This window comes from Camelina sativa, chromosome 5 (assembly GCF_030686135.1).
Source record: "Camelina sativa cultivar CO46 ecotype springtype chromosome 5, ASM3068613v1".
Lineage (NCBI taxonomy): Eukaryota > Viridiplantae > Streptophyta > Magnoliopsida > Brassicales > Brassicaceae > Camelina > Camelina sativa.
The window spans coordinates 14,618,944-14,644,233 of record NC_141884.1 but is presented as its reverse complement, the minus strand read 5'-3'; the positions used below and the strand labels follow the sequence as shown (position 1 = coordinate 14,644,233).

The following is a 25,290-nucleotide window of genomic DNA, read 5'->3' as shown; positions in this document are numbered from 1 at the left end:
CCCATTCTTTATATGGAGGACCTTCATCAGAACGATTTCCAACAGTGTACACTCTTCCAATAATGTCTGTTCATAAGAATTGCATTAGAAATTATTTTTCAGGTATTTTTAAAAAAAATTTATATAATTATTTTAATCTCACCTACACAATGATCAGGGTCTAATTTCCCTCTTTTGATATCATTAAATGATACAAAAGAATAAAACTGCTTGGAAGACAAAGGATGGATTTTTTTAAACCATGTTTTGTCTCCCCAATGTATCATAAAACGATGATCAGTTAACTTAAAAACACCATCAACAATGGTTAGTGAGAATCTTGATAACGTTATCCAGTCACCTTCTTCCATATCGTTTAAAAAGATGTCACGATAAGAAGGACGCATCATCACTTGAATTTTTTTACCCTATATTATTAAAAAAATATATAAGCAACATAATATGTTTTTTTTTGTTTGAAAATTATCATACGGGATACACAATTTGAAATTACCTTATTATCGACTACAATCAAGTCAGATGATTTAAAATTAGGATGACACACCTCAAACTTCCTCAGTATTTTGACGTTAACCGTCCACTCATGAACAAAAGGGTTTAGGTCTTCCACATCGTAAAAATAGTCTCTCTTTCCGTTCTTTTTTTAATGGGATCGAACAGCAGGCATGCCATGTTTATAAAAGAGAATAAAAATTTATGGTAAAACTAAACCTACGATCTTGATTTTTTCAACTTGTAATCGGAAAAATATATATATATATATATACATTATTTTTTTTTTTTCTGGAAAATGTATATTTATGATATCATCAAATCTCAATATTACTTACCATTAGATAAATTCGATGGTATATATTCATTCTCAGTAATCACCAATAGATTTGTTTATTTACATAAACTTAAATTATTTACATAATCTTTTAAGAAACTTACGATTTTTAAAAGTTTTAAATATTTATAAAAATATATCACTCAACGAAAATAGGAACTATATATCAAACATTGCATACCATTTTTTTTTACGATTTATGAGAATAACTTTAAAGTCCAAGACTAAGATATGTTTTCTTTACGATTTATCAGAATAACTTTAAACTAATTTTAGATTTCGTAATTAGGTCAATATCTCTAGTTTATATTATCGATTTAACGAACTTTCGGGTTTTAGAATAATAAAATAAAGGATCTTTTATATTTTATGTCAGATAATAATAATTTAAAATTCAAGAACAGCAAACGATTAAGATAAAATTCTTAACATTGTTAATGATTTATAAAGGGAACACGAAGTTTATCCCAATCAATTTTAGGAACAACACATTCTTTTTCATCTTTCTCAATAACAACCCTAACATCTTCTAGTCTGTTTCACTCTTCAATCAAGTCGATTCGTCCCTCCAAGATATCGTCTATTAGCGAGATCTGAGCATCGATTATTTCAAGCTGACAGTTTAAGCCGACAGATTCTTCTTTTTTGTTGATGTACTCTTTCAACATATCAATAATCGCAGTGAAATGTTTCGTCGTTTCTTTTAGAACCACGTCTCTCGATTTGCGGAACGCTTGTTTAACTATGTCGATTGCTCCATCTTCCCACCCGAATTCTGACATAGGCTCTTTCCGTTTCCTAGAACTTTCACCTTCCATCTATGATTTTGAAAAAAAAAATATAAAGATCTTTAAACTTTCAAACAAAGAACTGATGGTACGAAAAAATTTAATGAATATCGTTTGGGATCTTACCACAAGGTTATGGATGATAATAAGCTTTTATTTTTATCTTTCTTTCTTGACAGGGGAAAACAAAAAGTCACGATAATAATAATAATATAAAGACTTAGAATGCTTAAATATTAGTTCTAAGAGTCGCGATGGTTTTCTAATTGGCATCTATTAAGGCCAGGCCCATATAATTCAACCAAGAAAAACATTTGATACTCTCTGTCAAATTTTATTAGATTTTAAATTAATTAAATTCACGTGAGTCTACTTGTGAAGATAATTATTATTTTAGAAAATACTTAATAAAAGTTAAACAAAAATTCCGAAACATATTTAAATAAATTAAATAATTATTCATGCCCAAAGTTTCATCAAACTATAGATTGATGCTCGTATGACGAAATTATTCATCATCTTCATCTTCATCATCTTCATCACTGGAATCAACGTTTAGCCAACGTCTGAAAAAATAAAAACAATTCAGGATTAAACTTCCCACATAATTTTGATTATACCTTTTTTCAATTTATTAAATTAATGAACTTACAGCATATCGCCAGTATTAATTCCATCCACTTCATCTTCAAGAATGACCTTTGAGCATCGCAACTGAGACATCAAACATTGCATACCTAGCAAAGTAGAATTTAAGTAAAATGATATTTTGGATGGTATATGAGACTAATATTGAACAGTACCTTTGTAAACAGAGATCCTCCAAAACAGAAGAGTACACATTATTGGTTGATTAGTAGTATAGGTAGGCGAAGACATAATTTGTTTCCGTTTCTCAAGAAATGCAGTACAAACAGAACCAACAGCAACACATTCAATCTCTTGGCCACGTTCAGAAAAACAAAATGATTGTATATAATTTAATAAAGAACTGTTTAAAATAAAATTTCTATGTATTTACAATGTTATATAAAGTTTTTTAAAATATATTACTTGTGTTCAAGGATAGTGAAGGTCACAACTTCATTCTCTGAAATATAGCCATTTTGATGATCGAGGAAATCAATCATCTGCGAATTGTTTACATGTACCACCATTCCTAAGACATCTAATATAAAAAATAATTTTAATGTTTATTAAATATAGTAAAATTAAGATGGATGTATGAACATGAATTGAGTATAAAAACTTACCTACACAACAATTCTTCTCGTCAGGCGTTGCATTTTGCATTCTCGTCAGGCGTTGCATTTTGCATTCGTGGAACCATTTTTGTTTTTTCCTGGATCAGGATCTCAAACGGATGGTTTGAATTTCGGGATGATTGTTGACCTTCAATCACCTTAATTCCAGAAATCTCGTACCAGTCTCCTTCATTGAGCTTTCCATAGTAACAGTCTACATAAAGTTCCGCATCTATCTTGGCATCAATCCTAGTTCCCTAAAATATAAACATAATTTAGCATTCCATTGATTTTTTTTTTGTTGTATAACTCGATTGATATTTGCTAAAACTGCTAAATGGGATGAGGAAGAAAATTTACCCTTTCGTCGACCAAAATCAAACTTTGATAAAAAGGCTGTCCTTGTATAAAATGCGGTGGCCATTCTCGAAGTATTTTCACAGCAACTTTCGGGTTACGTAAAGTAGGATTCAGATCTTTCAAGTACAGCACCATCCCGATTGGACTTTTTTTTGCGTGTATTTAGAAGCTAGAATAAGTATCAGAGAGAACTTTCAATTTGTTGTACTTCAAATATTAATAGACAAAGGAAAATAAGGATTTTTACAATTACAGTTAAATATTTGTGTAGATTGTATTAAAACCCGTGCTCAAAACAGGGAAAGCTGCATGAGTATCTGTTTGATATGAATTAATCAATGTTTTCGTATTTTCAGAATACTTTATTTTTTTTAAAAAATAAACTGGACGGTTGAAACTCTAAATTCAAGACTGCATGCCTTCCCTTTCTTATTTTCAACTTGCATGCTGACATCTTTAATTATGATGCATTGGACTATCGTTTTTTATTACTAAGACTTTTGTTGAAACTTCATTGGAAAACTAAAAGTCTTCCACTTCATATTTCATTTTAAGTAATTTATATGTAGCTAATTTTAAAATTTATGTTTAAAGAAAACTACTGGTTTTTTAAAACATAATTCGTTATATGTAACTAATTTGTTTAGCTCATTATATGTAAATAAATAATTAAAATATTTCATTTTAAATCAAAGCAAGAATTTTTAAAAATCCAACTACTAACTAAATATAAAATAATTAAAATCCCATAAAATCCCTAGAACGCCATAAAAAATTCATGGAAGCCAGTCTTCTATCCGCGAGTCCTCTTCCTCGATCTCCTATAATTCAATTAAGTAGAACGTGAAAAAGTTTATAAACGAATTTTGTTTTCATCTATTTTATAGCATGAACTAAGATGTTATTCTTACAATTCCATCATTTTCGCAACCTCAGAATTGCAAGGATTGAGTGTTATTCGCGTACAAACTGTAGAAGATATACTTCTTTTTCCTGCAAAGTTTTAACAAAATTTATTTAATCCTTTAAATACACGATCATCATAAATATGCAATAACACAAATTATACCTTGGAAATATACCTTGGAAATCTTCAATAACACCCCAACGAATAACACAAATTAAACGTTCACCCTGGAATGATTTTAAAGCATCGTAGAATTCCGCAGCCGTTTTTTCGAATAATTCACACCTTAGTAGGGTTCCACTAAAATTAAAGAATTAAAATTTGTGTGATTTAAAATAATGGTTTAAGAGTATGATTATGTATAATATAAAATATATATGAGTTTTAAAATTTACCTGAAATCACGAAGATCAAATGAGATTTTGTGATTAATTGAGATATCCTCTCCTTTTTATTAATTTTAAGATTATCTTCAGTACTTTCCAGCTCATCATCTTTTTCATCTTCTTCAAAATCTTGGACATAATCTTGGTCATCTTGATCATTGTTACCACTGTTATCTGTTTGGTATTCGCTATCATCATCAGTTTCTTCCTCAGTATCATCCTCTTCTTCATCTTCTTTATAATCATCATCGTCCTGATCTCCAACATCAATGTCATCATCAGAGTCTTCAAAGATCGTGCAATCTGTTTCATATTGATCATGAAAAGTAGTGTTTTTCTTTTGATTTGAACCATATCGAGTACAATACTTAAATAACATACGGATATTATCACTTTGTGTGACATCCTCATGTTTTCCATTATTTTCCACCCCTTTGATTTCCTCTTTTTGTTGTAATTCTCTGAAATTACATCTGAATTCGCCAACATTTACAACCTCACCAATAATGTCTGTATAAAATTTACATTAGTTCAAATATAATGAATCTCAAATAGTATTTGAAATTTCTTTTTTAAAAAACTGAATTATTCCCTTGCCGATTAAGTAATCTTCACATTGGGTACCATCATGGATGAGTTTGAAATCGACGAAATCATAGAATTCTTCCCCTCCAACAATTGAATTCTCTCTTATCTTGGTATTGTACAAAATAACAATTTTGTAACGATGTGTAGTAGCTAAACATGAACCATTCTGTTCAACAACCTTAAAATCTTCGAAATCAAGCCAATCACCAACCTTGAACTTTAAGACAAAACGATCATAAACATCTCCACGAAAGGAGCATTGGACCTTTACACCCTAATAAAACATAGTATTATTAATTATCAGATAATACGATTTTGTTACATGTCTTTAAAATATTTTTAAAACCTTGTGATTTGTAACTTTCAGGTATAATTGCATATAAACTTATTGTTTGAAATATATAATGAGCTTATAATTAAATTAAAGTAAATACCTTAATATCAGTTAAAACCATCTCCAAACTTGGACCTTTATCTTCCCACAGACATAAGACCTTCACACGAATTTTCCATTCATATTTTGAAGAGTTCAAACGCGAAACATCATCGAAAAGGCTATACCTAACCATAATTTCTTGCTTTTTTTGTGTGTTCTGTGGTTTTCTTCTCTGATTTAGGTTTTAAAAATCAAAAGTGTCGAATAGACGTATATATATACAATTTTATATATTCACAATTTACATTTTTTTTGGAAGTGATATTTTTAAATTCCTGTTTACTAAATCATTTTACTATTCTGTAAAGATCTCCAGACATTGATATATCTTTATATTTCCTTTTATTTTTGAGTTAAATAGTAATCTTCTTAATGATTATCATTACGGCTTTAAATGCGTAATTTTTTTTTGTTTAAAAAAAATAAATCATGATCTTACACTATATTCTAAACTGTTTTAAATATAGAATATCTCTTAAGATTTTCAACCCTACTTTACATAAGGTATAAAATAACAATTTTAGATTTTTCTAACAATGATCTACAAATTTTGAACATAATAATTATCACATTTTTAAGAATATTAGCATCATTATGTCCTTTCTCTATTTTTTTTCAAAATTGAGATAATAATCAAGAACCTTAGTAACCGATCGTTTAGATATCATAATATTCATAATACTATTCTCTAAATATCATGCTTAAATTATCCTTACGTCTGAATATGAGCTACGACACCAAGGATTATTCTTCATATGCAGATTGTTTTCATTAATTAATAAAATTATTCAAAATATTAGACATAATTTTAAACATTTTTATGTTAATAATAGTTATGAATATAACATTTTATTGTTTTATTTTGTTCTTATATAATAATCAAGCACCCTGGTATTCGGTCATTTGATCGTCATTATTAAAGTATAATCTTATATTATTAAAAAAAATTATCATTGGATTATTTCTATCTCATAAAATATTCAACCATCTAAAACAATATCAATAAAAATACGATTATAAGATCGCATAACATTCATCCTACTATTCTCGAAAAATCGTCTTCCTCCTTTCTTCACGCCTGATTTTTTGCAACGACAACAATCATATCTTCTTCCATACGCTGCCTATTTTTAAAAATAATAACAATGTTATAAATTATATATAATGGAATTTGATTGAGATTATTTGAAGATAATTACCGTGTAGTTTAGAAGGAACGGAAACGACTCTGTTTTTTTGCGATCAATAGCTTCTCTGCAAATATTCATAAAAATAGGATTAAGATCAGAATTTACAGACAAATGGTAATAATTTGTTTCATTAAATTTTTGTATCAAGATGACTTCAAAACACTTTTGATTTGCATAATAATACCAAACGTTTGAGGATGATCCAAACAAATAATTAGTGTCAAAAACGCTTTTTAACATAGAATTACTACCGAACAATAGCCAAAAGACGTTGTGCTGCTGACTCTGAAACTCTAATCTGTTGATTAATCACACTAAATGTTGTTATATCCGTGAAAATAAGAGTTATTAATTTAAAACAATAACTATTAATTTATTTAAAAAATATACCATAACTTTTGGGATATTATCAACACCATTCACCGTCTTTCTGCAATAATAATCAGTAAATGCAAATGTTAATATGATTTTCTGAATCACATATATTTATATATAAAATTAATTTTCCTTTTAAAATAAAAATACCTGTTTTCACCATACGATCATTGGTAGATTCATCTAAAGAATGTTTAAATTTAATTTGATCATTAGAAATATATTAATATAAGGAATTTTAAGTTTAGCAATATACCTTTTAGCAATATATTTGAAGATGCAGAATTCAAATAAAAAAATTCGATAGCCCTCGCCACCTCCACCTATTCATTTTTTATATTTATTTGTTAGAACCACATACTTTTAAATTAATTTTTATAAAGATGATAGAGTAATTTACTATTAAAATTTAAATTACCAAACATCTCTCATCACTATGATCATCTTGAGAAGCTTTCCTGCAACTATAGAAATAAGTCTTTCTATTTAGCATCATCAAACTATAAAGATTAAAGTTTAAAGTATTAATAAATAAAAGACCTAGATTTATTGTCCGAGAACATAGAAATAAGATCACGACCATGTACCAACTCACCTGAAACATAAGAATTAGTATAATCGTTTTTACAAAACAGTTAATAAATCAAGAAACCTATACAATATAATATAAGAAGTAATAATGAAACCATACACAAAGTTTTGGTAATGCTCGAACCTGCGTTCCAAACAAATACTACAGAAAGAGGACATGAATCATTAAAACACGAACACGAATACGAAGAACTATATAAGGGATCATCAAAACTATAATACATATATAATTTGAAGAACATGAGTGAAAATTAGGGTTTTCTTTATTTTAAAGATTTCGGATTATGGAGAATGATTAGGGTTATACCTATATATATATATATGTTTACAACCTATAATTTTAGGGTTTCGAATAGGTCGGTATATTTTGGTTGGGTTTTTTCTAAAGCCCATTATTTTAGGTTTTAGCGTTTTAAAATTTATTTAATCACGTTTTGACGATTATATAGATTAGATATTTAATTATTTAAACTTTTTATAATTTTCTAAATTAATTTGAAGGGTAAAAACGTCCAGATTGGATTCTCATTAATGGCAAATTAGTAATCTTAAGTCTGAGGATGAATGTGGTGCGTTTCAGCAACCTAAATAGAGATCAAAAGCTTGTCCGAAAATTTTTCAGGGGTAATTTTCATTAAGGGCAAGAGAGGTCAAATTTTGTGAGATTGGCTGTGAGCCCTCTCGACTTCTCCTTTAATATATTAGATTTTACTTGTATACTACTCTGCCATTTGCCATGTGTTAAATGTATTAAATTTGGGCTTATCTTAGGTTTCTAACTAAAAACCAATTGGCAATTAGTAGATTGACCCTAACCCTTTATATATTAATGATAATCTCTTTAAACTTCAGATGTGGGACTTGGTTTGTATCCCAACAATCTCCCCTTTAAACCAAGGACCACATGTGGGATATTAACACGCCTCCTCGAGATGATAACTCCATCTCGAACCGATCCCACTTGGACCGACAATAAACCCCTTCTTGGGCCTCCATTACTCAGGTTAACAAGAGGCATGTCTGTATCCACTTTTCTAGGTCCACCAGAATTTTAACCTTGGGCTCTGATACCATGTTAAATTGTGGGCTTCCAACTCAAAACTAATTGGCAATGAGTGGAGAGGCCCATATCTTATATATACTACTTAAGATCCTATTCAACTTCCAATGTGGGATATTGTATCCCTAATACGCCCCCTCAAGATGATGGCTTCTTTAGGCATGAATCTCGGTATGTTCGGGCATGAATCGGCGGGCCAACTATTAGGCCAGACCGATTGTGGATTGGGTTGAGTATGTGCGGATCGGACTCTGATACCATGTTAAATTTGGGCTTATCTTAGGTTTCTAACTAAAAACTTTATTAGAACAAGTGTTACAAGTTAAAACGTATAACATGGATTTTGTATTGTTTTTAGATATTCCTTTTTGTTGATATTATAAGAATAAAACCCTTTAACCAAAACATAAATATTATAAGAATATGAGAACAATTTTTATTATATTAAACGGCCTGGTATATAATATATATACATATATGTATATATTTCTTTCAAATAAACACAAAAATTTAAAAGTTTTAATCGAAATTCATTTCTTAACTGTAAACCTCTCAAATAAACAGCCGAAATGTTTTTCATTTGCATTTGTACTTTACAAACATGCAATGAAATATAAAGTGATTTTTAAGAAAAAAATAATATCGTTGTAAAATGTAAAATTTGTGTTTTCTATTTAAAATGTTAAAAATAAAAGCAAAATAGCTTATACTGTAGCAAATATATTTTTTTGGGTAAATATATATAGTTATTTTAAATTACAAGAGCTAGGTTTTTAATATAATGGAGTAATTGTTACGTCAATGAAACGTTAAAGTTATAGTAGTAATATGTGTAACCAATTAGTTAGTTATCCAGATCGATCTTATCCAAACAAGTGATCTATCCACATGAAACGCCTAACATTATGTTGTGCGTACTCGATCCAAGACATTTATCCAATATTATTATCGTCTGGTCTACTTCATTTACTCGTAAAAATAATAAAACTTTAAGGGATTAGTTTTTTCCACCTAACAAAATATACACGAAAAAAATATCTCATTATTCATAAGGTATTAAGGTGGTAGTAAAATAGTATATAGTAATGTTATGCACACACGAATTCTTATACTGATTTACCATAATGAACCAACCAGATTTGTGTTTATTACTATATACACAATTACGAATAATTGGATTAGTTGATAAGAAACAAAAGAGAGAGGAAACATATGCCGACCAAGAATTGTATGATTAAAAAGACAACGCACCATGTCTCCATCTGTCAAATAATCCCAATCCATAGCCACATGATTAACTAATAATTATATTAATCCTTTGTTAACCCACTCAAATAAATAATAGTAACAATCATAGTCATTGTAAATTACCTCTCGTTGACGATAATATTGTTCTTCATCATAAATAAACCAAGGGGGAGAGAAGAATCTAATTAACGACTATAAAAATAAAAATAAGTTGACGAAGAAGTAAAAAAAAATTATATAAGAAATACCAAGTCAAATTTCATATTTGTTGTCTCAAAATTTCAATACAATCTTCTTAAGTAAAAAAAAAAAAAAAACGAAATAAATCCAAATAGCTCTTACAAATGTTTCGAATTTTAGTCCCTCATGTTTTCTATATGTAACCCAACCCCCCCCCCCCCATTTTTTAAAAGATAAATTTAATCTTCGATCCCTCTAATTTTAAAAATAGTATTTCGCACCCTACTCAGATCTCTTCCTTTCAAAGTCCTACCAGCACCTTCATGAACCGAGAAAGAAGCCATCCTCCGGTTCGCTAGCAATTCATGCGGCGGAACACGCCGTGCACCTCCGTCCACTTCTTCTTCTTCTTCCTCATTCGAAACCTGACTCTGTCTTTGACTCTCTTCCCCAAGAATCTTTGACCAGTCCGGTACGTTGACCGGTAACGAAGACGCAGCTGCACCGGAAACCGAATCTTTCCGGTTAGTTCTGGTTCGACCGGAAGTGATCGTAAGATCACTAAAGCTGAAACTGGGAGCTGAATCAGAACCGGTGTTGTAAAGATCCCATTCGTCTAGCTCGAAGTCGGAAGCTCCGGTGACGTGTTGGTCGGTGGTGAAGAAACGGTGGCTTGGCCGTTGATAGTAGCACTTGCTCGTCGCCATTTCAAGAAGAAGAAGAAATGAATAAAACTTTTTATTTTGGGTTTAGTTAAAAGGTTTTAAGATTCTTTCTCTTTCGGCTTTGGCTGCTTTATATATAAATACAGAACTGGGGCTTGGTGTAAAGGTCAATGGATAGACTTGAACCTCTCCTCTGTGTTAATATATTTCTTGATGGACTCACAGGTTTCTACGAAATTACTGATATGCCCTTGGAACTTTCGTGGAAGTTTAAAACATTTTTGTTTGCGGTTTTTATCCAAACGAAACGATGACTGTCAAAGTCATACACGAGAACCTATACTTTTTTTTTTTTTTTTTACTTGAAGGTAATTAGATTTTTGTTTTCTTTGTAATAATACCGTGAATATTTGAATCATGTGTTAATTCTAATTGTATAATAGAAAGGAGTTTATTAGCGTTTTCCTCGAAATGCTGTAGGGACGATAGATTAGTTTCATCGAAAGATTGAGGTTTGCATGATGGACATAATTCGTTTGCGACATTTCCAACAAAAAGATGTTGTAATTTCATCATCCAATATTGTATACTGTATATAAGAATTAATACCTAGTCTATGATGATCTTCATTAATGTTGATCAGCTTAATAAGTTTTAAATTATCTTCAAACCAAATATATATACCGAAGTCCTTGCTGACACCTGACGATCATATCAAACAATACTTTTAGGCAAATTAACACGAATTCAAACAATTTTTTTAGGCAAATTAACATGACTTCATGTATCTTTCAGTATGGTTATGGGATCAACTGGTTACGTCCTACGCTGATTATGTCTGCAAACATGTGTTTAACTCATCAGAATGTGGATTTTTGACAGTTTTTTTGCGATTTCGATGGTACGTTAATACATATGTAGATTATGAGTCAGCACCTTTAACGATTGACTTAAATCTGTTAACGTGAACTTTGAAATTGACTCAATTGTATAATTACATGTATGAAATTTGAATTTTATCGGGGTGCAAATCTAAATTAGCACTCCTTGTTTGTATAGAACGAAATTCGCACTTTTGGGGATGTAAGAGTAGACAATGTATCGATTTTTCTTGTTTAACCTATAATAATAATAATAATAATAATAATAATAATAATAATAATAATAATAATAATAATAATAATAATAATAATAATAATAAGTTTCTTTATATGTTTCTTAATTTTATAGATTTATGACTCCAATGGTTGCAAATGTTGGAGTGTATAAATCAGTTTGTAATTTAAGCTTTTTATTTATAATTTATAAATTATAAAGCATTTATAGTAGTGCATATTGAAAAATATATTTAAAAACTACCGCCATATCATATCAATTAGATTTTACAACAATAACGATAACTTTCTGTAGTACTAATCAATTATTTAAATCATCTTAAAGCATTTCATAGTCTAAATTAGTTAGGGTTCTCATTTCTAAGTTATATGTTTTTTTTGTTCACATTATAATTTGTATAAAGCTTTCCATCGAAATGAAATCATAAAACACAGAAAATAAACAACTATTTAAATTGCTTGGAGGGAGGGATTGAGAAAACAAGAATATTTTTACGCGTGTTGAGAAATAGACCATGACACTAATTCACGAATACACATCACTATCCGTAAAGTAAACATGGATGAAACTGTAATTACGTCACAGTAGAAAATCCAAAAGACAGGACAATGAGTTGTACGATGAGATGGGAGATGTTTTCAGGTTCACTTATAGACCCTAAAACCTGACAAAATAGACAAAACAAGACAATTCTAAAAGCGGTCCAAAAAGACACGTGGCGATACCATCATTGTGATCCACGTGGAGAGATGAGCTTTCGTGTACGACTCGTGGCGTGTGATGGCACGTGATTGTTCCAACCTAATTGGTGGAGAACGACGTCGTTATCAGGTTTTGCGAATAACAAAAAGCCTTTCGCATCCTTCGATAACTCTTTACTAAAGACAAAATAATTCGTCGGGGTAATGGCAAGGGTGTGCGTACTGCGTAGTATAGCTCTCTACGTGAAGAAACAAGAGATCACATTTTAATCAAATGCTTATGAACCATTGCAATAGGCCCAACTCGTTTGAGTATTAGCCCGTTTGCGTCTTTATAGCATTTTCAAAATTTATCTTTTTAGCCACATTCATAAATGATCTATAGAAATCTTAAAATCAATAGGGAGACATGTCAATTCGAAGAAATGAATTGCATTATCTATTCTAAGTTACTTGATTATTGGAGAACTCATTTCGTGACGCCTTTTACCAGAATTGGAAACTATTCATATATAGTGAACATAATATAAATGTTTAACCTAGAAGGCCCAAGTTAAGTTACTTTATTACATGGCTCTTATAGTCTTATTAATTATGAATTACTTTAGAATTTATTGTAATATGAAAATAATTTAAGGACGACAATGAAAAAGACATCTACAGTGATTAAATCCTTGAACTGATTCATTCGGTTTTGTGCAAATAGCGCCCGCCTTCTTATTATACTTCTTTATACACATATTTATACACTCCCTGGCAACACAATTCTGGAACGGATAGGTCTTGTGACACTGACGTTTTCTTCCTTGGCTCACGTCTCCCACCACTCCTATTAAAAAAAACAAAATTTGTTTCAAATGTTATATCTTAATTTCAGTATTTAAGAGGATACCTATTTCCTAGAGTTTTGTTTTGTCCATAAAAAGATTTGTATTGAAAAAGTATCGTAGGGATGGTAACTTTAGTTATTATTTTCTATGCAGAAAATATATTTTTAAAAAATTATATAAATTTACATCGAAAACTACATAACATCCAAAATTTATGGAATATCTATCTTAAAATAGTTTGCTACAATATTACAAAAAGAAAAAAATTATTGGCAAAAAAAGAAATTATATATTGTGAAATCAGTTCATGTCACAATAATTCTCAATAGTATGATAAGACCATATAACTTTATAAAGCAGGGAATTTCAAAACAAAATATTTAGGTATCAATGTGGTATATAGGTCTAGCTGTTGTATGAATTTGGCCTAAAAGGAGCCAAACCTTATATTATGGAATTATATATTGAACAGAAGAAGGGTTGACATATATTCATATAACATATAGCATAAGCGAATTGATATTTTAAAGAATGATGTTAACTAAAACTCTTCTGTCTGTCAACTGGATTAGGAAGAATTATATTTTTCTCAAACGATTATATATAATACATCAAAATTTTCTAAATGTAAATATAAACCTATCACAAGAATGGTGAAGATAATCAGAATAGTGAGTGAGAGTTGATTGTGTTTGCTCATCCTTAGACGATATAATTTTTTTTTTTTAAATTGAAAAATAAAAACGAAATAAGTTATATTTATATAAGTTAGATGTCTTTAAATACTATTAAAAAATCTAATTTAAGCTATCACCCACTTTAAGTTCCGAATGAAAAGGATCTAGTTTGACCCATATTCAAGATCATTTTATTTATTTTAAATCATTATTATACAATGATACGCCATATAATGATTATTATACTTGGTTAACGTTATTATATTTTTTTTAAATTGTAAATGATTTATTAATCTAGTTTAAAATGAAAGTATAATGTTAAACATTTGTTTTTAGAAAATATTGATATGATGTGTATTATTTCTTATAATTTGAATGGATATATCATTTGAATGATGTGTCAGTTTCTTAAAATCCATAAACATTGATGTGAAATAGAGAATAATTATTATTGGTTGAAAAGTATGAGTTGCACTAATCGGAATGTTTATATTGGATGATGATTTTAATGATATGGCACTCCTAAAACACTCCAGTAAACTGAGGTGTTGTTGCTGCCAAGACTCTTAAATTTTTTTATTGTATTGATTTTCTGCATGTGCTTCTTCACCATGTAGTCATGTACCTTTCATACCAACTTTAAAAACTTTCCAATTTATTTTTATTTATTATCCTAATTTCTTGAAATTCTAAGTACTAAACTAACTTTTTCGAGTCGAATGATCATCATTTTTACTAACACTGTAAATAAATCAATTTTTCTGTCAACTTGTCATCCTCAATTCCAATAATCAAACTTTTTTTTTGTAAATTTGTTAATCAATATTTCTGTTTTATGTGATTAAAATCATATTGGTCTGTGAGTTTTTATTTTTATTTTTCAGACATAATATTAGTTAAATGCAAACAAAATTTTGATGTCATATATGAAAATATATAATGTTTTACAGTTCGGTTAAAGCCTTCGAAACCGTTTGGACCGGCCCTGCCCCTGACTATGGCTACATGGACAGAAAGCAAACGAAGGCGAGGGGTAGGAGAAAGCCCATGTTTCGTCTTCTTTTTCGAACTCACGTGAATGAGTTACCTTACCTTTGTTTAAGTTAGGATTTTTAGCTTGGTGAATTTTCTAAGTTCAGGGCTCTTTTACCTAAAAAAAAGAAGATTCCCGTCTCCAAATATAGTATCTCCTATTTCTGGCTTAACATTTGCAATCAGTCTTTGTAAATGTATTTTTGTACAATTATGTGGGAAAAGGTATCACTACTTGTGATTGTTAAATTTCCCTATGGGTGATTGTTTAGTAAATGTTCTAGATCAGGTTCTTCAATTGAATCTTATTCACTAAACATCGTTAAATGTTAAATTTAAACAAATTCAACCAACCTATCTTCTTTAAAAGCACATCGCTATATAGTTTATTGGCCTATGAATTAATTAAGAAACTTCTGCTAGTGTTTTGATTTGAATGAACATAGTTAATCTACAAAAATCACGCGAGCTCTCACATGAGTAATGGGAAAACTTTAAAATTCAATCTTGAATGTCTTTTTAACGGACGATAGAACAAATCCTGTGAAGTGTGAACAGTGAAAGCTGAAGAGAAAAGTCACGTTATGGACCTTATGGTGGTACATGTGAAACCAATCAAAACCCTTGTACCAACCCCTCAAACTATCTTTTCACACATGAAACTGCATGAAACAATTAATAACGATTAGAAGAGGTTATCGAATTAATCAATAGTCCCTATAAACTCAGGTTGATGGACGTAAAAATGAATTAATACAATATTTAAAAGAAACAAATACTATATGAAACTGATGACGCGGCTAATGAAAACGGAACCCAATTGTGTTTTTGTTACAAATTATAAATGATAAGTGCTGATTCTTTTGATAATGTCTAATTGTTTTGCCAAATCTCAATATAGTGAAAATGTGGAGTTTGAACTCATATGTTTAAGGATATGCAGAGGTGGCAATGTTTACTTGCTCTAAAAAATTCCAGCAACTCTGTCTCCGAGGTTTGGCTTCCCAATTTAGAGTTCAATTTAAATTATTAAAGTTGACAATATAAAAACAACAACGACATAATATGTAATCAGTGCATATTAATATATTCCCAATCAGGAGGACACAAATGAGAATCTGAGACCTTTTTTAGGGTGATTATTTCATAAAAACGCATAACAAATAGTATTAATATAATTAAACCATTATTCTTAAACATATCTAATGAAATAAAACGTAAGATACAAGATTCAATCTCGTGCATCAATCTCACAATCAAATATAGAAGGCGTGAAGGGAAGAGATGCATGCTTGACCCCTCTTGTGCCATTAATAGATTAGAGATCGATGTTGTGTTCCAATGCAGGTGTGTTATTATTACACTCACTCACATAACTCTGTTCGAATATTAAAAAGTTATATATATATATATATTGTTGCTGATCCTTTAAGGGAAGACGAACTTGAATTTATAATTATAGGATGCTAAAGTTTAATGATGGTTCCTACTTCTCATCTACTACGTCCTAATTATGCCTTAATAGTTTTTGGATGGTAATTAACAAGTAACAACTAAAGGTAGTGATTAAGTATTATGGGACCAGATCTACTCATATTTACTAATTAGCAATTATTTAGGCGAAGTATAACTCAGCAAACCTTCGTAAAACCAGTCTCTGTGCTTTGTATTGTAAATTTGTAACTACTAGGTCTGGGCATTTGTTTTGTTTGGATCTGGAAAATAACACCAAATAGTAACAAAATTTTATTTCGGATTGGTTTGTGGCTTGGTTTGGTTTGGGTTAGAGACTTAGAGTTCGGTTAAAGTTAATTTGAATTATGTCATAGATGTTTAAATTACTTAATAAGTTCGGACAGATAAATTTGTTTTGATTTTTTTGTCCACCACTAGTTTTCAAGCTCGTCAAACCAAAATTGGTTTAGCAAAATCTGAAGACCTTTGGGTTTTCAGTGAACCAAAAAGATTCCAGGACCATAAAAGCAGAAAAAAAGGAAAAATATATGTTGGGAAAAGGTAGAGAAATCATGAGAAATCATATAGTTCCCATCTGTAAATGTCTTTTTATCTTTTTCACCACCCGATTTTTAATTAATCCCAAGCAACAACAACCACTTTATTTCACATCACCTTATAAATTAGTTACCAACCTTCTCCTCAAAGTCTCAACAAAACACACTACACTAGCTCCACCACCTGCTCAAACTTACAACTCTCAAGAAACCAACGCAAGCTGACTTAGAGAAATGACTTCAAAAACTTGCCTCTTCTTCTTCTTCTCTTCTCTAATCTTCACAAACTTCGCCTTAGCGCAAGACCGAGCTCCTCACGGATTGGCTTACGAGACTCCAGTGGCATTTTCACCTTCTGCATTTGACTTCTTTCACGCGCAACCAAAAAACACTGATGCCACTTTTGACCCTTGCGCGGAATCCGGCTGCTCGCCTCTCCCCGTGGCTGCAAAGGTTCAAGGAGCTTCAGCTAAAGCACAAGAAAGCGAGGTAGCATCAATGTCAGTTGGTTCTAAAAGCGGAATAGGAGCTGGTGGTGTGGTTGGGATCATCCTTGGACTTGCGTTTTCTGTGTTGATGTGAACCATGATAGGGCATATAGCTAGACTTTGAGTTGTAATGTGTGCTTTTGCTTTCCCTTTACTAGAAGCTTGTATCTAAATATCCATCTGCAGTGGTTAATAGCAGAGTATTTTCACTGTTTACCATCAGGGCCGTGTTTGAAGGGTTAAATTTGTGGATTTTAGCCTCAGGCTCCCAAAATATATCAAACTTTTGGAAACCCACTTTAGTTAAAAGTTTGGTTTAGCGTATTGGTTAAAGTGTGTAACTCTAGAGTCTATAGATTTGAATCCAATTAAATCTATAGAAAGAGTTTGGTTAGAAACCTCGAGTACAAAAGTTTGGCTGACGAGTTTCTTGAGAAAAAGAAAGGGATTATTATTATGTCTTAAGACTTTTTTAAATACCATTTTCAATATTTTGTATCGTTTCAGAACCAAATGATAAAAAAAAACAGAAAAAAAAACTAGATTGAAAAGGCCCTCATTTTTATTATACTTATACTAGTCCAAATGACCCTCCCTAGCCATAACCATGTTTATTGCATTACCATTATCAAATCTAATAGTAGAATACTATAAAGGCTCTGAATTCTATAACTGAACCATATTAACCTTTTTAAAAATATATTAAACACATTAATAGAAAACTAAATAAACTAATTTAGTTTTTTTTTGTCAACTCTAGTCTAGTTTAGTGTCATATAGAATTACACACACACACATATCTTATAATGGACTTGTAAAGATTTTATACTTAGTTAATTATATTAATGGTTGATTATAAAATAATTTTTAGGAAATATATAGAAACTTTGTAAAATATGAATTTTTAACAAAATAAAAGCAAACTTTATGAAGATCAGAATTTTTCGAAATTATATTTAAAAAGTTTGGACTGAAAACACTTCGTAAAATTAACTGTTGAAAAAAAAGGGATGCATTTTGACACTTTTGTCCATTTGTGGAAACGACATTATTGAAGACAAAATTATCGCTTTTCTTCTTGTGTACAAAGGGAAATTGGTAATGTAGTTGTGTGCGTGCAATATGACTTAGAAATATAGGGTTGTCTAGAAATTCTTTTTCAAAAAAAATATATATATAGGTTGTACGTTCGTAGGTATATTGTAAAAGTAGGATGATATATGGATTCGTACATAATAAATACATTTTGTTGAAGTATCATGAATAGTATACGATTAAAGATTCATTTGAACAAATAAGTGAACAACAAAGTATCATAATCACTAATGATGTCACAAAACAGTGTTTTTATTCTTAACTTTATGTTTTAGTTATAAGGATAATTAGTACTCCCTTTGTTCAGTTTAGGAGTTTTTACACATTTTAAGAAAACAATGATTATTGATTTTAACTATATTATTTTCTTTCACTAAAAATATATTACTTAATTTTAGATCAATAACAATTCAAAAAATTAAATACTTTTAATGATTACTTTTTGAAATTTACAAAATATTAACTTTAATTAATTTAAAATTGTAAAAAATTAATTTTTGAGGAACAAATAAAATTATCTAAAACATCAATCTATGTGAGATGGAGGGATTATTAATTAACACAAAACAAAATTAAAAAAAAAAACTCGTTTCTTCACAGACTAATACCGCTCTCTAGCCACACTTGTAATAGAGTGGGTGGATAAGATAAGTGTTGCCGCTCGACATCGTCCCGCTGCTACGGTTTGGACCTAACATATGCCCAATAGAAAAATGATGCGAAGGTGTGCGAAGAGTCAGAGTGACACGTGAGCGATATGTGTGTTCATACATGCAAGCTCCCTATTCAGGCGTCCGTCACGTGTCCTTCAATTAGTCCTCGCCGCTCCCGTTTTTAAGGTACTACTATCAACTTTCTTCTAGGCGAAGTAACAAAGCCGCGTCTCGTCGGAATCTGATGGAGAAGAAAAAGAAAGGTGATGATGATGTATCAAACTCGAAGCCGCCTTTAATGGCGCTGAACCATGTCTCAAGGCTTTGTAAAGACGTTAAAAAGTCTTTGGAGTTCTACACGAAGGTGTTAGGGTTTGTGGAGATAGAGCGTCCAGCGGCGTTAAACTTCGACGGTGCGTGGCTTTTCAACTACGGTGTAGGAATCCACTTGGTGCAAGTCAAGGACGAAGACAAGTTACCTTCCGACACGGACCATTTGGACCCGATGGATAACCACATCTCTTTCCAGTGCGAAGACATGGAAGCTTTGGAAAAGAGGCTCAAGGAAGTGAATGTGAAGTACATCAAGAGGACGGTGGGTGACCAGAAAGATGCAGCCATCGACCAGCTCTTCTTCAACGACCCCGATGGCTTCATGGTGGAGATATGCAACTGTGAGAATCTCGAGCTTGTCCCACGCCATTCAGCAGACGCTATACACCTCCCAGAAGACCGACATGCACCTCCTGTTGCCCTCCCTGGCTCACCCAACCGTAGAAAGCCCCAGCCCAATTCATAATACTACTCGTTTCGTCTCTACCTAGTCCTATGTTGTGCTAAGCTACCACTCTATTAATCAATGTTTGTTTGGCACGGGAGTACTCGTTCCAACCATGAGTGTGCTAGTAAGGCAGGCCATTTTGTTTTTTTTTTTTTTGTTCGGAATCGGTTTGGGTTTGGTTTTTAATAAAACTTGACTGAACTCAAACCGTAGTTATTTCGGTTTTGTTCGTCTTGGTTAGTCTAGTTCAATTTGGTTTTAAGTGGGTCTGGTGTTACTTTGGTTGGGTTTCTATTTGGTTAGGTTTGTTTGAGTTTGTTCTGAAAAATGTGAACAAATTCTCATGTTTTTTTTCAAACCAGTGTAAGCTCGACCATAAATTTTATAGTAACACATGCTTTTGTCCAGAAAAATAGCTCAACATCAATAACAAAACAAATTTTAAAATGAAGAGTGATGTTGGTGATTCGGAGTAAGTTGGGAATATCAATATAACTTAAAACAAGTGTAAACGCATAAACACTGGTTTCGAATGGTAAGGTTCGGTTGGTTCAGTATGGCTAAGTTAAAATTCCGACCCCTAACTGCTAGAAAGGGTCTCTGTGGTGGCTCCGAATTAGACCAACTTATTTGCACAAACAAAGAAACGCGGGAGAAGTGTATCTGCTGAACTTAGAAAAGAAATGAATTGAGGAAAAGTGATCACCTGAACAACAAACTGTAGTCAGAAGAAGTTGATCTTTAGCAAATGCTTATGCCATCTGTTCAAACTCAGTGGCCACTTTGGCCTAGAAGAACAAACCTGAGTAGTTTCAGGGAAGAAAGAGAGGATCAAAACAAGAACTAGGCTGGAAAAGGAACATCAACCACCATTCAAGCTAATGAACCGAGAAACAAACTTGAACAATAATAAGCCTATAACCCCTACAGTTCTTGCATTACTACTCCCATGAAACTATGAAAACCAACAAGTTTTCAGAGGAAGTAGAAATACCTAAACTGTCAATGCATTTGACTTCTTTCACGCACAACCAGGAAAAAGCAGGATGCCAATTTAGACCCTTTCACTGAAACCCGCTGCTTTGACCTTCCCTGTGGCTGCAAAGGGATCATCAAAGAACTTCCAGTTCCATTCAGCCTGGTGTTTAAGCTTGATTCACGATACAGCAAATATATAATTTTCCATCTGCAGTGGTTAATAGCGGAGTATTCGAATGTTTACCGCATAATCAAATACTGATCACCTGCCAATAAGAAATCAAATCTAGCATAATATAACAAGTGGTACGCCACAGCATAATCTCAAATTGAGATTTTCAATCATTAAGCCAAAACAATAATAACCTTTGTTAACATTTTCAGTAACTAAAACACAACAATTCTCTTCTCAAGAAAGTAGACAAAACAAGAACAGTGCTGTATTCAGATAAGGCCATAACAACCAAGTTGTCTACATCTCAAACTCGTAGTATCAAGAAAGCGGACGAAGTTTCACATTTCCAGCAAAAGAACTTTTATCCATCTCTACCATTTACGAGAACTAAGATACTCAATCGCAGGTTCAAAAGTCTGATCCACAGCTTTGTTCCACAGAGATGCAAATTCCATACGATACTTCTTCCCGAATATGCGATCTCTCACCTGACAACACAAAAACAATCCTAAATTTCAACTCAAAGCTACTGGCACCTTCTAAGAACCTTACAACCCCTAATATCAAAAATCTTAATGTCTCTCAATGGAGTGGATCAATCCTTAAGAACTTAATAGTGTTGTCCATTTTTAAAATTGGAACCTAGATTCTCATCAATTCAAGGTTAAATTGAATGATATTTTTAGGGATTTGTAAATAACCTGAGATTGATCGAAGGATTGAGATTTAGGATCAGAAACAGATTGATGGATGAGCTTTCGCTGCTCGTAAACGAGGAACCCAGTCAAGGCGCTACCAAGAGTGAAACCAAGAAGACGTTCCTGTAGAAGAATGGTTTAAAACCAACAACGGATATAACAAAATCAATTCTTAGAAGAAACAAGTAAAGGAATCTGGAGAATGAGAGGATGAGGAGAAAAAAACCTGAGCGAGAATGCTGATCATGGTGAAAAACTCTCTAATTCGATTTTGGCTGGGATTGATTGAGGGAAAGGGTTCTTTTGTTTCTCTCGAGAAAAAATAAATTAAAATTGAGGAAGACGACGATGCAACGAGACGAGAGAATTATAAAGATACGTATAAAAATGGGCCAATTATGGGCCTTAGCCCTTCACAGTTAAAGTAACCTTTTTCTTAAAATTTTTTCCTTTTAAAATTCTTGAAAACGTTATTATAATTAATCGAAAATACTGAGCCGTCTCACAAAAAATCACTAAGAAAATAACCAAATAAAAAACAAGATATGTTTTAAACTTCCTCTCGTGATGAGTGTGTTGCAAAAAAAGATTGTCTTCAAGCGAATTTTAAATCCAAGTGTGATACATTCAAACTTCTTGGAGCAACACTCGAAATGACCAGCGCCTATGTGAGGAAGACGGCGGAGTCTGTCTGACTAAACTAAAATATACAAATATGGAATTAGAATGTTGAACAGGGAAAACATCATCTTCGTAAACGCCTCTAGCTTCACGTTGACGAATAAAGAACCTACCATTTCGACAGCAGTTTGCAACAAAAGTCAGAAACTTCTCTTTAATTTGTTTTCTACAAAAAGGGAAAACATCAAATAGTATGTTAAAGTTTTCATAGTTATTATTTTTCTTTTAAATAGAAATTTACAACTACATAAAAGTACATTTTTTTATTTGGGGTTGTGTAAATTTCATATCAAATGTTTTATCTTTGACAAATTTCACACGAACTAAAAAGAGAATGAATTATACATATATCTCATCTTTATAGTGATTAGTGACTTAAATGTAATTAAAAATAAGTTTAAATTAAGGATAAATTAGAAAATTAGTTTAAAAGTCATATTTATGAAATATCTAGAACGAACACTAAATAAGTGATGAATATATATTTTAAATAAATGTATTTATAGCGTTGTACAACCGTCCATTTTTTATTTGATACGTATAATTATATATTTTTATATGGCATAATTAAATTAATGTACTTTGCATGTAAATATGAAGTTTAACCATATAAAATAAAAGTCATAGATAGATTCATACAAGAATTCCAAAATAAATATTCATACAATTTTGGAGTTTCTAATTTTATTGCATAAAATATTTGTTTAAACTATTTTTTACAATATTCTTCTATTAGCGATCTTCTAATCATGGAGAATTAACTTGGTGATTTTATATGTAAAAATCTGAAAACTATAAGATGACAATTAGCAATAGTTTAGATAACTCCTTTTAAAAAATGTGCTAAGTTGCCCAAATATTTCTCAAAATTCTCATATACTTTGATAGATCAACTTAGCCACCTTGAGTATTATGGTTATGTTGCTGTTATAGTAGACGACTATTGTTGGTGTTAACTTGCTGCTACATCTGAAAAAAACACTGAAACAACTATTCTTATTTCCTTTTTCCGTTAATTTTATTTATTTCTTGAGAACATTTCTTGAAAGATAAATCACTTCAAAGCTAAATATTTATAATTCAAATTTCAAAGTAGCAATTTATTAGATAAACTTTTGTAAATTATTTGAAAAGTATATAATTGGGTTTCTATATCACATTTGAAATATTTTTCTTAAATTTTTATATTAGATATTTTGAATATTAGAAGAAATATAATATTAAAATAATAAAAAATCAATAGTGAAAATTGGAAACATAATTTATTATCAATTAAGGCTATATTTTGTGGCCTATTGCTATAAAGATTTTGTTTTTCTAGTAGATGATCAAGTCGTGGAGGAAGTTCCTTTCTACACTGTTTCAGAGAGGAACATAATATCAGAAAGCTTTCAAGAAGTTCAACAATGGACATCCCTCATCAACAGAGGGTTGTTGTTCCCTCTCCTCTACAAGCAGCATCATGTTCCACTCTTGTACAAAGGTGAACCCGTGGAGCTCACCATGGAGCAAGAAGAGATGACCACCCTCTTCGCCTCTTTCACTCTCACCCATTTCATCCATAAGCCTAAGTTCACTGAGAATTTTTGGGCAGATTGGTCCAAATCTCTTGGGGAAGAGAGGGGCGAAATTCTTGGAGGATTGTGATTTCACCAAAATCTACAAATGGGTTTTAGAAGAGAAAAAGAGGAGTAATACTCTTGTAAGTTTTTAAACTTTACAATATGATATCATCAACCGTTGTTCTTGTTTAAGAGTCTATTATGACTGTTGTATTTCTTGTATGTAGGAACGGTTGGCTTAAAAAAACAGCTTGAGCATAAATTCAAATGGATCACTGTCGATGGTGTTAAACAGGAGGCTCAAGATTGAGCTAAGCAAGATTTTTCACGGGTTGAGGAGAACACCCAAAGGTAAGATATATAAGGGCTGAATATTTTTTGATACAAGCATGCTGAGATCGAGGTCAGTGTTTGGTTAAAGTATTTGTAGATACATAAGTATGGATGTCAAAATGGTTAATCCAACCCAACTCAACTCATTATCTAACGAATTAAAAGTTAAATGAGTTTATGAGTTGACTCAACTCATTTAACAATCGGGTTCGATCAACCTATAATCCAATTAGATAAATGAGTTAGATGAATAATTGGGTTGACCCACTACAATATAAATTAATTAATATTTAATATAAAATAATAATAATTAATCATATCATCATTTTCACCATCAACATCACATAAATTTTAGTGGAAAATTACGGAGGAAAAATCTGGTTTTGTTTTTTTGAAAATTGTAGGTTTGGAAAATTGTGAATTTGCGTTTTTTTTGCGGGAAATGACGAGTTTGTTTTTGGCGAGAAAATTGCGTGTTTGAGATTTTGGCGGGAAAATTATAATAGATGATGATGATGACATCATGCTGTTGACTATATATATATATACTAGGATTTAACCCGCGGTACACCGCGGGACAATATTTTTAATTTTAAAAATTGAAAATTTATATTGAATTTATTTGTTATTT

At 31.2% G+C, this 25,290-nt stretch overlaps 2 protein-coding genes and 3 pseudogenes across 4 annotated transcripts; 3 read left to right on the top strand and 2 right to left on the bottom strand.

The window, feature by feature from the left end:
- The first annotated feature begins 8,897 nt into the window (after positions 1–8,897).
- On the top strand, positions 8,898–9,009 carry LOC147943751 (uncharacterized; annotated as a pseudogene).
- Positions 9,010–10,406: 1,397 nt separating this feature from the next.
- LOC104786871 (protein S40-4 pseudogene) lies at positions 10,407–11,314 on the bottom strand (annotated as a pseudogene). Its single transcript, XR_015557001.1, has one exon. The product of XR_015557001.1 is annotated as a protein S40-4 pseudogene (transcript).
- A 6,047-nt stretch (positions 11,315–17,361) lies between these two features.
- Positions 17,362–17,996, top strand: LOC104786870 (uncharacterized). The gene has a single exon (XM_010512323.3). It carries the CDS (start codon positions 17,450–17,452, stop codon positions 17,795–17,797), a length of 348 nt encoding a protein of 115 aa, XP_010510625.2. The 5' UTR covers positions 17,362–17,449; the 3' UTR covers positions 17,798–17,996.
- Positions 17,997–19,221: 1,225 nt separating this feature from the next.
- LOC104786869 (glyoxylase I 4 pseudogene) lies at positions 19,222–20,645 on the top strand (annotated as a pseudogene). The gene has a single exon (XR_015557000.1). The product of XR_015557000.1 is annotated as a glyoxylase I 4 pseudogene (transcript).
- Positions 20,646–21,529: 884 nt separating this feature from the next.
- On the bottom strand, positions 21,530–22,437 carry LOC109133101 (uncharacterized). Its single transcript, XM_019245934.2, has 3 exons — positions 22,310–22,437; positions 22,087–22,206; positions 21,530–21,873 (listed from the first exon to the last, which is right to left on the bottom strand). The coding sequence occupies exons 1-3, from the start codon at positions 22,328–22,330 to the stop codon at positions 21,757–21,759; spliced, it is 258 nt and encodes an 85-aa protein (XP_019101479.2). The 5' UTR covers positions 22,331–22,437; the 3' UTR covers positions 21,530–21,756.
- Positions 22,438–25,290: the final 2,853 nt, after the last annotated feature.

Coding starts and splice junctions, on each gene's coding strand:
- LOC104786870 (XM_010512323.3), top strand. CDS start 17,450: ATGACTTCAAAAACTTGCCTCTTCTTCTTCTTCTCTTCTCTAATCTTC.
- LOC109133101 (XM_019245934.2), bottom strand. CDS start 22,330: ATGATCAGCATTCTCGCTCAG. Junction 22,207..22,309: donor TGATCAGCATTCTCGCTCAG/GTTTTTTTCTCC, acceptor ATTCTTCTACAG/GAACGTCTTCTTGGTTTCAC. Junction 21,874..22,086: donor AATCCTTCGATCAATCTCAG/GTTATTTACAAA, acceptor TTGTGTTGTCAG/GTGAGAGATCGCATATTCGG.